The sequence below is a fragment of the Acomys minous genome, assembly GCF_964271855.1.
Source record: "Acomys minous genome assembly, chromosome: 16".
NCBI classification, from domain to species: Eukaryota; Metazoa; Chordata; class Mammalia; order Rodentia; family Muridae; genus Acomys; species Acomys minous.
The window spans coordinates 37,234,631-37,246,775 of NC_140498.1; the positions used below are offsets into that span (position 1 = coordinate 37,234,631).

At 45.9% G+C, this 12,145-nt stretch overlaps 1 protein-coding gene across 2 annotated transcripts in view; it reads right to left on the reverse strand.

Annotated features, from left to right (window-relative positions):
* Window positions 1-5,717, reverse strand: part of UBTD2 (ubiquitin domain containing 2) — a 70,258-nt gene extending 64,541 nt beyond the window's left edge. The window contains exon 1 of one of the 2 annotated variants that reach the window (XM_084763376.1): window positions 5,271-5,717. In XM_084763376.1, coding sequence (XP_084619502.1) covers window positions 5,271-5,340 — 70 coding nt within the window. In that variant the 5' untranslated portion in view covers window positions 5,341-5,717. Of the gene's footprint in view, window positions 1-2,117; window positions 2,712-5,270 lie in introns of those variants that run through there. The other variant, XM_084763378.1, reaches the window with a different exon arrangement.
* Between the last annotated feature and the right edge of the window lie 6,428 nt (window positions 5,718-12,145).

Below are 12,145 nucleotides of genomic sequence, written 5' to 3' on the forward strand. Positions count from 1 at the left end.
CTTTGTTTCCTTGCTATTCCCACAGCACATGTGGTTACAGGACAGTTACATTATTGCCTATACTGCACTGCAGTTGTCTCATGTGTGCATATTATACTTCCCTAAAAGGATTATGATCCCTTTTTTGGACCAATGCCTTTGTTGATCCCCCAAAAATCATCTCCTGATAAAGAAGCTGAAGTGGAGTTGGAGAGCTCAATAGTTAAGCTACCTGGCAAGTTAATTCCACCTGTAGCCCTTTTCTGGCCTTTGCCAGAAGCAGGCACACATGCAAAGCACGCGCGCGCGCGCACACACACACAACATGCCAAATAAAAATAAATATTTTTTTAAAAAAGCTGTAGTGGATCCAGGAAGAGTGTAGCATACTCCTCCCACCCCAACATTCAGAAGGTTAAAGCAGAAGAATCCAGCCTGGACTACATAACAAGACCCTGTCTCAAAATGGCAAGTGTTGAGATGTAGCTCAGTGACAGAGCTTCATATGTGCAAGGCCCTGATTTGCACTGAGGGAAAAAAAGTTCACGTGAGTTTATAGAAAAGACTAAAGTGCTAATAATCTTCCAGATCAAAGGAAGTAAACCTCAGAGTTTCCTATTCCTAACTGAGAAGATAAAGTGTTCCTTGATGGACTAATGAATTACTGATTATAGAACTATGTATTTATTCATTATCAAGGGATAGCTATATAAGTATATTTAAAACTCAAAAGTAGAAGCATAGACAGTAAGAGAAAATAAATTAGACTTTATTAAAATTTGCACAAATGTATTTGATATAAAGATTCCAGCATCACAGAGGCAAAGGACTTGAATAGATATTTTCCACAAACTATATAAATGGCCATTAAGTACATAAAAAGATAATAAATAACAGAACTCATCCAGAAAGTCAAACCAAACCTCAAGGACATAGCATCTCACAAACCTCTAGAGTTGTAATATTCTTAAAAATGGAAAATAGCAAGTGCTGGTGAAGAAGGAGAGAATGCAGAAAGACCAGGTAGGAGTAAAACAGCACAGCCTCTATTAAAGAAAGTCTGGCAGGTCCTCGAAAAGATAATAGAATTGTCATAATCCCCAAGTACTTCTACTTCTAGGTATTCTTTTAAAAAGAAATAAAAATAGTTATCTATACAACTGAAGTTCACAAATGTATTATTTGCACCAAAGTGTAGAAACAACTCAAACACAAACCAACAAATGGCTAGAGAGAAAATGTGTACATACAATAGAATATTATTCGATCATAAAAAGGAGTAAATACTGACATTTGCTACAAGATGAGCCCAGGAGAGATTATGCTAAGTGAAATAAACCACAAAGGAAAAATATTATGAGATTGCATTTATATGGAAACATCCTGAACACATTACGAAAAGCTATAGTTTAAAAAAAAAAAAAAGAGTACATAGGAGGGCATGGTGGCACATGCCTGTAATCCCAGCACTCAGGGAGGCAGAGGCAGTCAGATCTCTTTGAGTTCAGGGCCAGCCAGGTCTACAAGGTGAGTCAAGGTCATCCAAGGCTACACAGAGAAACCCTGTCTGGAACGCCCACCCCAATGTACATTATTAGTTATCAGAGGTTGAAAAGAGAGAGGAGAGAGACTATTATCTGAAAATACTGTGGCTATAGATAGTGATGATGGCTATATAACACTGTAACTGCACTAAAAATGGTTACCCAGGTGCCATGGCATGCTAATCCCAACACCCAGGAGGCAGAGGCAGGCACATCTCTGAATCTGAGGCCAGTCTGGTTTCCAGAGTAAGTTTTAGGACAGCCAGGGCTACACAGAAAGACCTTGTCTTGAGTAACAATAACAAACAACAACAAAAAAGGGCTAATACCACATTTTATGTGGTATATTATATGCTGATTTCCTTAAAGAAAAAAAGAAAAATAAGGGAGGCACTTTAGTTTTAGTCCTGAATAAAAGATTCTCACCGCTGTTATAAGCTACAGGACATCATTTAATTTCTTCAGGCTTCAATCTTCACTTACAATACAGAGCTGACTGACATGGCCTCTATTAATCCCTTAGCACAGGCCTTGTTATATAATAAATACCATATAAACGGTAGATTTCATTATTTTAAAGTCACTGCTACTCACTGAGTAGGTGTCTGTAAGGCTGCTATAAATGGGTATCTGAAAGACTCCATGATGCAGAGACATTCTGAAGTAATGATAAAACCAGCACACGTCCAGCATTGACTGGCTTCTTGAGAACCTAAGAACCTGCAGACAGCAGGACCAGTTCTCTTGGGGTGTCACTCAAGAGTTCACTGAGGAGATGAACTAAGAAAATAAGCACACTGGATGTATTCAATTAGTTGTAATGGTAGTCTCCATAAATATTTATTTCAAAAAATCATAAAGGGGCTAGAGTAAAGACTCCTGAGTTCAATCCCTGGGACTAATATAGGGGAAGGCTGTATGTGGGTGTGTACACGTACACACACACACACACACACACACACACACACCCCTCTACCTACCTACTGGTGTTAAGTACCAAGTCCAGCTTCACACTGGCATCATTAAAAAGAAAACCTAGAGAATATGTTATATTAAAGGGGAAATAAAGTCACAAACTGGCTATGGTGGCACACATCTGCAATCCCAGCATTCCAGGAGGCAGAGGTAGGCGATCTCCATGAGTTCGAGGCCAGCCTGGTCTTCAAAGTGAGCCCAGGACAGCTAGGGCTACACAGCGGAACCTTGTCTCAAAAAGCCAAAAACCAAAACCCAAAACAAAACACCCCCCCACAACCAAGGAAGACTCAAGGAGAAGGACAGTTTGGAAAACACTATTAGATAACCTTAAGCCTGTAATAGACCCGTCTTGTTTAAAACTAACCCTCCAACCTGAGTTCTAGACAAGGTAGACCAGGGGAAGAAGTACAGATATGAATGACTCACACAATAAGACAAATTCCAGTGTGAGAATTAAGCTATCTCTATAGTGTTATGTTTTCTAAGAGTTCTCCAAATCCCTTCACAAAAGTAATCTACCTAATAAGGCTTTTTGGATAATTTTCTACTCATAGTAAATATTTGGATCCAGAAGCAAAAGGAAATTATTTTAAATCATATTTATTATGAATTAGTGGACTTTTGGAAAGGCTGGAGCCATTCTAAAATGATGGTGCTCACACAGCACTACGAATGTTAACTGAAGCTGCATTACATCCTTACTTCATGTTAATAAGAATGTTATAAAACTCAATAACCCGATTAAAGCTGCTAATGTTTGAAAAGCTAAGATCTTTGCCAACACTCTTAGGAAAAAGCCATTCCCTTTCAAACAGACAAGAAAAGAGAACTGCTATCATGGTAACCTGAAACGCATAGCAAAGTAACAGTCTGTTGGGTTTGGGTGCTAAGGTTTTGCTATGCAGCCAGGACCGGCCTGGGACTTAAGATCCTCCAGCACCAGCATCCCGGGCTCCACTGTCAGCTCTTACCTCTCATGACAGTAATGGAGAATAAAGGATTCCAAAATTAAATTCCAGAAAGAATTCTTTTATTCTCCACAGACCCTTTTCTTCTGCTGGCTACACCAGGGCTTTCCCATGTTCTTTCCCCAGGAGAAAAAGGAGGTACTCCCTTCTTTGTAACTCTTGTTTCGTTTTTTGAGACAGAATTTCTCTGTGTCACAGTGCCCTGGCTGTCCTGGAACTCAATCTTTGACCAGGCTGGCCTCAAACTCACAGATTCACCTGTCTCTGCTGAGATTAAAGGCATGTACCACCCACGCATGGCTGATACTCCCATAAATAAATAAATAAATAAATAAATAAATACTTTTCTTTAGAAAAACATACCAGTTTATGGTCCAGAAAATTTAAGCAATGAAAGAAACCAATACTATAGCTAACTAACTGGACGCCACTGGCATTAATTATCTAAAGCTAGGGTTTCATTCATCTAACAGTCCATGTTAGTAATGTGATTGGATCCTAAGCTGCACTACCAACAGGGTTAAATTGGTTCAATCTCATTACAGAATAGAGGAATGTTATCATGTTAGCATATGTGAAAGTTAAACTGAATGCTAGTAAGTACTAGACTACGTAACTAAAGATCACCTACCCCACCATCTGCCCTTAGCCCAGTGTTTTTCATCACACCCTTTCTATGCTTGGGTTTTGTTGTTACAGAGGACCTCACCAAATAAACGGTCTGTGACATGAAATGCACTACAAAGGAGTACATTTCCATGGGCTACTTTTTCAAGGCCACCTTCACTGAATTCTCTATTTGTTCAGCATTTAGTGTCAGAGATTTTCGTGAAGTGACATGGCTAAACATCACCTAAAACGGGAAATTTCTAGTACAAAAGATGGGTGCACAGAATTTAAGGGCAGAGCTTAAGCGACAGGGCAGGATCCTGGTGTAAGGTGCGAAAAGCTGTGACCCCCCCACCTATTACCAAGCAACTAAACAACTTAAAGATCTGCACCCGATTTGAAGGCATCCAATATAAGGTTCGAATCAAATCAAGTTATCTTTGCCATTGCCCGGTGGTGGCTCTTTTCTTCAACGTTCTAACTTCTACATTCTATATAACGAGTGGGCTCGGCGCCTTCAGGGTCAATTAAAAGTAGAATTAATCTTACTGTTCCAACTACTAAGAATGGAATTAAGAGACCTCTCATCACGGTTACGACAACCGAGAAGTGCGAGCCGCGTTGGAAAACTTTTACTCAAAGCACTTAGACTGGGGTACTTTTATCCTGCACGTTTTCCTTTTACGTAAGACACATCGGAATTTGACTAGTGCGCCCCGACGGCACACTGGGCTAACGCCCCTGGCAGCAGCAGAGAGCCACGTTTTCCTCGGGCCGATCCTCTTCCCACCCCCTCCTCCTCCTTAAAACACTGCCCACGGCCACTTGAGACTTCCCTAGCCCAGCTCTAGAAACCAGAACCAACCGGGGCAGCTGTCATCCGAAACTCGGGAAAGCTGAGCCCCGCCAACTCCGCCGACGCGGGAAGGGCTTGGGGGTGCGGCGGGGCCCGTCGGGGGCAGTCCGGGCTGCCGCCCCTCCCCGGCCCCACGGGCCGCCATCCTGCCGCCGAGTAATTCTCCCCGGTGGAGTGCCCCCTGGCAGGTCTAGGCCCGTGGCCCCCCGCGTGGGGCACGAAGCGCGTGGCGGGGCCGCCGCAGAGCAGGAACCACAAAGGGGCGCGGTGTCGGGACAGGTGGCCGCCGCCGCCGCGAACAATGGGGGGCCGCGGCCGCCCCCTGGCGCCACCTACCTCCGGTGCCGTCAGAGTTCTCGTTGAGGCTGCCCGAGGAGTCGTGCTGGGCGCCCACGCACCCGCCCATGGGGCCGCGGCCGCCACCTCAGGGCGCTCGTCCCGGCCGCCGCCTCAGCCTGCTCCGGCGCCGCCGCCTCGGGCCAGGCGCCGCTCTCTCGTCGCCCAGCCTCCGCCCCCTCGCCGCTCCTCCCACCGCCTCGCCCGGCCCCTTCCTCCGCGCCCACCTCTACCTCAGCCCCCGGGCCGCCCAGCCCGCAGGCCGGGCCCGCGTGCCTCCCTCGGCTCCCGCTCAGCCCCGCCAGGCCGGGCTTGACCCATCCCGGGCGGGCCGCAGTGCCCGCTCGCCCCTCGCCTTCCTGCGCCCCCCGCTCCTAGGCGAACCCCGCTGCCGCCGCCGCCGCCGCCGCCGCCGCCACCCGGCAGCCAGGCCCCATCGCCCCCGCCCGCGGCGCCGCCCTCAGCCCGGCTCGGCCTGCGCTCGGCCGGCCCGCCTGGAACGGCCGCGAGGGGCGGGGCTGCGCGCTGATTGGCTGCAGTCGCCGAGGGGGCGGGGAGTTCCGAGCAGAGCCGAATGGAGCCGAGCGCCCGAGGCCGAGAGAGTAGGGGGCTAACTGAGGTGGGCTGGAAAGAAGGGGGAGGACCCAAGTGAGGATGAAGTGGCGGGCTCCGGGGTGGGGCTCCCGGTGCGGCGGGTAGGAGAGGATTTTGAGAGGGAGTCGTAGGAGACTCCAGGTCCTGGACGGGCCGGGACGTGATTAGAGGAGTTGGCCTCACCGCAAGTGCCTGCACCCCTTGCATTTGTGGAAGCACCGTGCTAGCCACCGAGTCTGGGCGTCCCTTGCCTCCCGGTCCTCAGCCCCTGCCATCATTGTGCCCACTTGGTAGGGGTGTTGTCAGATTGCGCAGGCCTGGTGTCCCGTTCCCGGAGCAAAGGGGCCCCCGGTATGTGTGTCCTTCCCACTGGCTTCATTTTACAGACAATACTACTACTATGGATCCTGGCGTTAGACATCTTAAGTCGTCCTTAGAACAAAGTCAAGTATTAATATTCTGTTTTTCATAAACTAGAATTTGGTACATTGACCACGCCCAACATTCTTGGCGGTTGCCATCCCAACGTAAGCCAAACTGTTAATGGACCCTTTGGAGTTCGGCTTCTTGCCATGGCGCCTTAACATTTTTATCGGCTTGCTTGGGTCTTTGAAAGCTTTTTTTTCTCCCCCTACGCTGTTTTAACTGTGTTCCACTTTTATGCCAGATTTTCCTTTTATAAAACCCTAGGTCAGCTTTTGCTTAGCGTTAAAAAAAAAATTTTTTTTAAAACGAAATACCTAAGAAAGAGACACTCTGACTTTTAGGATTTGCATTTAAATATATTCTCGTGCACTGCTGGTGGGAGTGTAAATTGGTTCAATCTTTTTGCAAAGGTTTGGCAGTGCCAATCAGCAGCTTTAAAAATGTTCATACCTCTTGAGTGGGGGTTATTTCACATCTGGGAATCTAGTTCACAGATAACAGTCCAAAATAAGATTTGGGGCCTGGTGTTCATTTGATAGGCAGACAAAAATGAAGGTCAAACAAATAAAGCTTTGCATTTATATGAAAGCACAGAAATGTCTAAGAAATAAAAGTCCACTATTTTGGGCTTAATGGTGAAGAATTAGCTTTACCCTCATTGTAGTCCTGAACGCTAGCAGGAGGGGGAAAGCTGTATACAGTTAAATGTTGTTACAGATTTTCGAAGATTGCTTTTCCATCAGGGAGGGACTGTGTCACAAAGCCGTCGATCTGATCATCCCCAGCTGAATGTTCACATTGTCAGACACTTGTCACTTTATCTCTTCCCTGAAGGAGAGTGGCTGCCTGAGTATTTGCAAAGAGATTGCTTTGTCCTGAATTTCACTCCAGAAATCGCAGCAACCAAGACTTCTACGACGTCTATTAAACAGATGGTAGGCACCCAAATGCTAAGGGCTTTCTGCTGAGCAGTACGCTGGCGCGCCAGCAAGAGAGAGCAGCCTTGTGGAAAGATTCTTAGCAGTGCTTGCTTGCCATCCTGCCTGCATCTTAGAACAGAGACACATGTTCCCAGGAGCGGAGTCATGTCGCCTTAACACAGCCCCAGCTCTGCTATTAACTTCCTGGGTTGGAGTCTGGCTTCCGTCTTGTACTCCCTGTATGGCTTGAACAATTTGTAGAGCCCAGATGTCCTGCCTGTAAAATGGGGCCAACAATAATGCTCCAAGCTCTGTAGGGGCACTCGATCGACTCTTTTGTTTACTTCATGTCGTGCATCACCTATCTAAATTCATTGACTGGGTTAGCCCAATCCATCTAATACCTAAGAAACACGTGTACACATTTATATCTCTATGGGCCTGTGAATCTCTAGATAAATGATTGGTATATATATTCTTTTCTTTGAGGTAGTCTCACTGTGTAGTTTTGGCTGACCTCACACTCACAGAGATCTGCCTACTTCTGTATCCTGAGTGCTGGGATTAATGGCATCGTGGACCATCATGCCCAAGTCTGTGTGTGTGTGTGTGTGTGTGTGTGTGTGTGTGTGTGTGTACATCTGTGGAAGCTAGAAAAGAACTCTGGGTATCATTCCTTGAGGGTTGTCCACTGGATTTTTTTTTGTGCAGGTACATGTGAGTGCCTATAGGGGCCAGAGGCTAGTGGTGTGTCTCCTTCTCAATCTCTCTCCACCTTGAGGCCCATCTCAAAAAAAAAAAAAAAAAAAGTGAGGAAAATGGAGGAAAGACAAAAGACATCCATTGTCAACCAATGTTCTGTTCACATGCACATGCAGACACACAAGCATTCACCCACTCTAACAACTACACACACACAACATACACTCCCCCTGCAATTTTTAAAAGCAATAATTTTTTTAAAAAATTAAATCCATGGCCATATGTGTTAAAGTTTTTTTTCCCCTGGACTCTCAAATGTTGCTGCTCTGTGACACCATCTTATTGTGTGAGTTTTAAGTTGTTGATTTTTATGCCATGGTTATTCAAGCACAGTGGACTTGAGTACCGTAGCTTCGCAGTCAGCTTTAAATGTGGTCCTTTTCTTTCTTGTTTTGAGATGGGGGGCCTTTTGTTTCATTCTATGTCTCAGGCTAAGCTCCAAGCCCCAGCCTCCCATCGTCACCCCCCACCCCTCTCACCCCCCCATCCCCCTACCCCGCTCAGCCTCCCATCGTCACCCCCCACCCCTCTCACCCGCTTAACCCCCAACCCCCCACCCCGCTCAGGTCCAGAGGAGCTGGACCTACTTATGTTTGCTGCTGCACATGGCTTGTTCTTTTCCAAGATTGTTTTGTTTATTTTGGGTGCCTTGGGTTTCTGTATGAATTTTCTGTATGAATTTTAGGATCAGCTTGCCCATTCCCGGAAAAGCAGCAGCTGGGATTTTGATGGGAACTGCATTGAGTCTGTGTGTGCATGGCGAGTGCCCAGATACTGCCATTTTGACAGTTAAAGCCTTCAGTTTGAAATATGGCTATTTTTCCCCGCTTGTGTCTTGAGTTCTTTTCCATGGCTGTAGTTTTCAGTGTCAGGTTTTGATTTTTTTGTTAAATTTACTTCGAAATCTCCTTTGCTGTGCAGCTGTAGATGGACCTGTCATCTTTTATGGATGATTCGTGGCAAACGTGTAACAATTGATATAAAGCATCTTGCTCATGGATGTGGCAATGTGGCAAAACTCACTTATTCTAATCGTCTTTGCTTCGTGTGTGTTTGGGGCGTCTGTGCTGTGATATGTTTAAGATTGCTATGTCCCCCCCACTGCCATCTTCACTCAGCCATTTCCAGGAGAACCAGCAAAAGTGGAGAGGGGGTGGGGAACGGAAGAAGGAGAGAGAATGGGGTGCGATAGTGGCAAGCCTCGGAATGGAGTCAGTCTCGAGGGCAGCTTGTGACAGTCAGCCCCTCCCCCCACCCAGAGGTTCTGTCTGATTCAGTTGGTCTGGAGTGGATCCCAGCAGGCATTTACTGTTGGAGTTTGGGCCACTGATGGACTTTTAAATGTCCTCGCCCTCCATGCCAAGCTGTGTTTGGCTTGAGACGTTTTTCTCTTGACCATTCATTCATTTCTGTAAGGCCCAAATCTACAAGATGCAGGCCATTCCTCCACCTCGGTCTTTTCTCCCACACAAGCCACGGTCCAGCCCCTTTCCTGTATTCAGGGGACATATGCAGGGAATCTCGCTTGCCCTGGCTCAGCTCCTGCACCCGCTCCCGCAATGCTTTGACTTTATGAAAGACAAAAGGGACCTCCAAATTGCTGAGGAATGGCAGACAGTAAGAAACAGTCATTGTGAGCAGGCAAATGGTGGCGCTCCAAGGCCAGCGTGGTCTATAGAGCTGGTTCCAGGACAGCCAGAGAGAAACCCTGTCAAGAAAAAGCAGCAGCAGTCACTCCGTAGGTCTGAGCCAGCTTGAGAAGGAGGCCCCCTACATAGCGGGCCAGATCTTGGAAAGAACATGGCTTGGTGAACTAGCAAAGAAGTTTCTGATGTGCTTCGCTAGTGGAAGTTGCTGGAAACCCCTCTCTCTCCGGACTTGCTGGAGATCTGGCGCTTGATTATAGAGCTGCTTTTAATAGGCTAGGCCAGGCTCAGAGAAGCTGCCATCGCTGAAGAGCCAGCTTCATCGACTGCTCAATAGAGGAGCTCTCTCGACCACGAGGCAGGCTCTGGAGAGGCTGCCCACATCCAGCTATCTGGCCACAGAGAAGCCCCTCTTGGTGTGGAAGCCTGGGCGGTAAGAAAGTGAGCAAAAGGCACAACCTCCTGCAGTGTCTCTCTAGTGCCCTCTACTGTCAAAGCTAAACATTTCCACAGAGCAGACAAGCAAGAATTTAGACCTGAGATGCTATAATTTATTCTCTGTGTAACAGCCCTGGATTTCCTGGAACTCTGTCTTACAACTCTGTAAGCTAATTGAAAATTAAAATTTAGCCAGGCATAGTGGCTGACACATGCCTTTAATTGTAACGGTCAGGATACAGAGGCAGGCTGATCTCTGTTGAGTTTGAGGCAGCCTGGTCTATATAGTGAGAACTTGTCTTAAACAACATCAAAGAAAAATATAAAATAAAAAAGAATTAGGAAATAAAAATACAGCCTTAAGAATGCATTGGAGTGAGAATTCTTAAAGTTTGGGTTTCTTAAACACACATGCGCGCACACACACACACACACACACACACGTACATGCACACGCACACACAGAACCAGACTAGGTGGCACATGCCTGTAATCCCAGCACTCTGGGAGGCAGAGGCAGAGGCAGGCAGATCTCTGTGAACTTGAGGCTACCTGATCTACAAAGCCAGCTCAGGACAGCCAAGGCCACACAGAGAAACCCTGTCTCGAAAAAACAAAAACAAAACAAAACAAATACAGAAATATTATAAGAATGTACTTTTGCTTTCCTCCCAGGTGTGGGGCTGTGGGGCTGCTTTGGACTCTGTGCGGCAGCTGACTATGAGTTACTTCCTGCTCTAGCAGAGGCGTGGTTTTACCAGCTGCAGATCTTTTCTGCAGTTGTGTGCTATTTGGAATTCTGGGAACTTTTCAGAGGGTGTATAAATGCTAGAGCCTCGCTAGGTGGGATGGGTGGTTGTGGTTTGTTAGTAGTCATCCTCAAAGAAAAAAGAAGAAAGAAACTAGATTCAAGCATCTCTCTCTCCCCTCTATCCTCCTTTCTCTCCTAACTAATGATAGGGGGTGAAACAAGGTTGGGGGGCATAAAGAGAGGGAAAAAGAAGAACCCACAAGTAGTAAAAGTCCAGTTACGGTACATGCCTTTGATCCCAGCACTGGGGAAGAGGAGAGAGGAAAAGCAGAAGTATTTTTTACATATACATTGATATTATTACACATATATACAATAAACTACCCACAGCAAGAAGAATCATGACACAATCAGGAATTATGTAAATGTTACATTCTTAGTGTTTTGGCTAGTTGTATTTGGAAGCCTTGAAGACAACATCTTTCCTATCTTGGTGCATCTAAAATTCTGAATGTAAATCAGTGTCTATCATATCTCATCATTATCAACTTAAAATGTTTCTTTATTCTTTGAGAATTTTATACATGCATATAATGTATTTTGATCCATCTATACCCCAGTCCTCTCCCTAACTTCTCCCAGATACAACTATTTTTCCTTTCTTACTTTTTTTTTAAAAAATGGTTTTTCAAGACAGGCTTTCTCTGTGTAGCCTTGGCTGTCCTAGCTTTGTAGGCCAGGCTGGCCTCAAACTCACAGAGATCCACCTGCCTCTGCCTCCACAGTGCTGGGATTAAAGGCGTGTAGCATCATGCCCAGCTCAGGTACAACTTCTACCACTAGGTACCCTTCCTAACTGCACGTCCTTTTCTTATCATTTTATAGCCCACTGATTCCAATTTGTGCTGCCCATATAGTCATAGGTATAAGGTCATCCCCTGGAGTATTGTTGATCTACTAGAGGTTGCATGGAAGGTAAACATTTTAATACTGTAGTAAGTCAAAAGCCATTTGAAAAAAATTCTAAATTTAGATTCATTCACAACCCCACAAACAAGGGTAAGTTCCAATCGATTACAGTTTTAGTTACAAAATAAAATATAAAACTAGATGTCTGGTGAGGACTATATGAAAGGGTGGCTGAACTCCTCCGCAGCTCAGGTGCAGGACAAGGCTATTAAAGTATACCACAGACCAGCTAGAGCAAAACCAGCTGATTCACTCGACTACAAAACAAACAAACCACACACACACACACACACACACACAAACAAAATTAAAACTTCTCACGTGATGAAAACACATCACAATTGAAAGCCAAACACAAGTGGCCAGCAG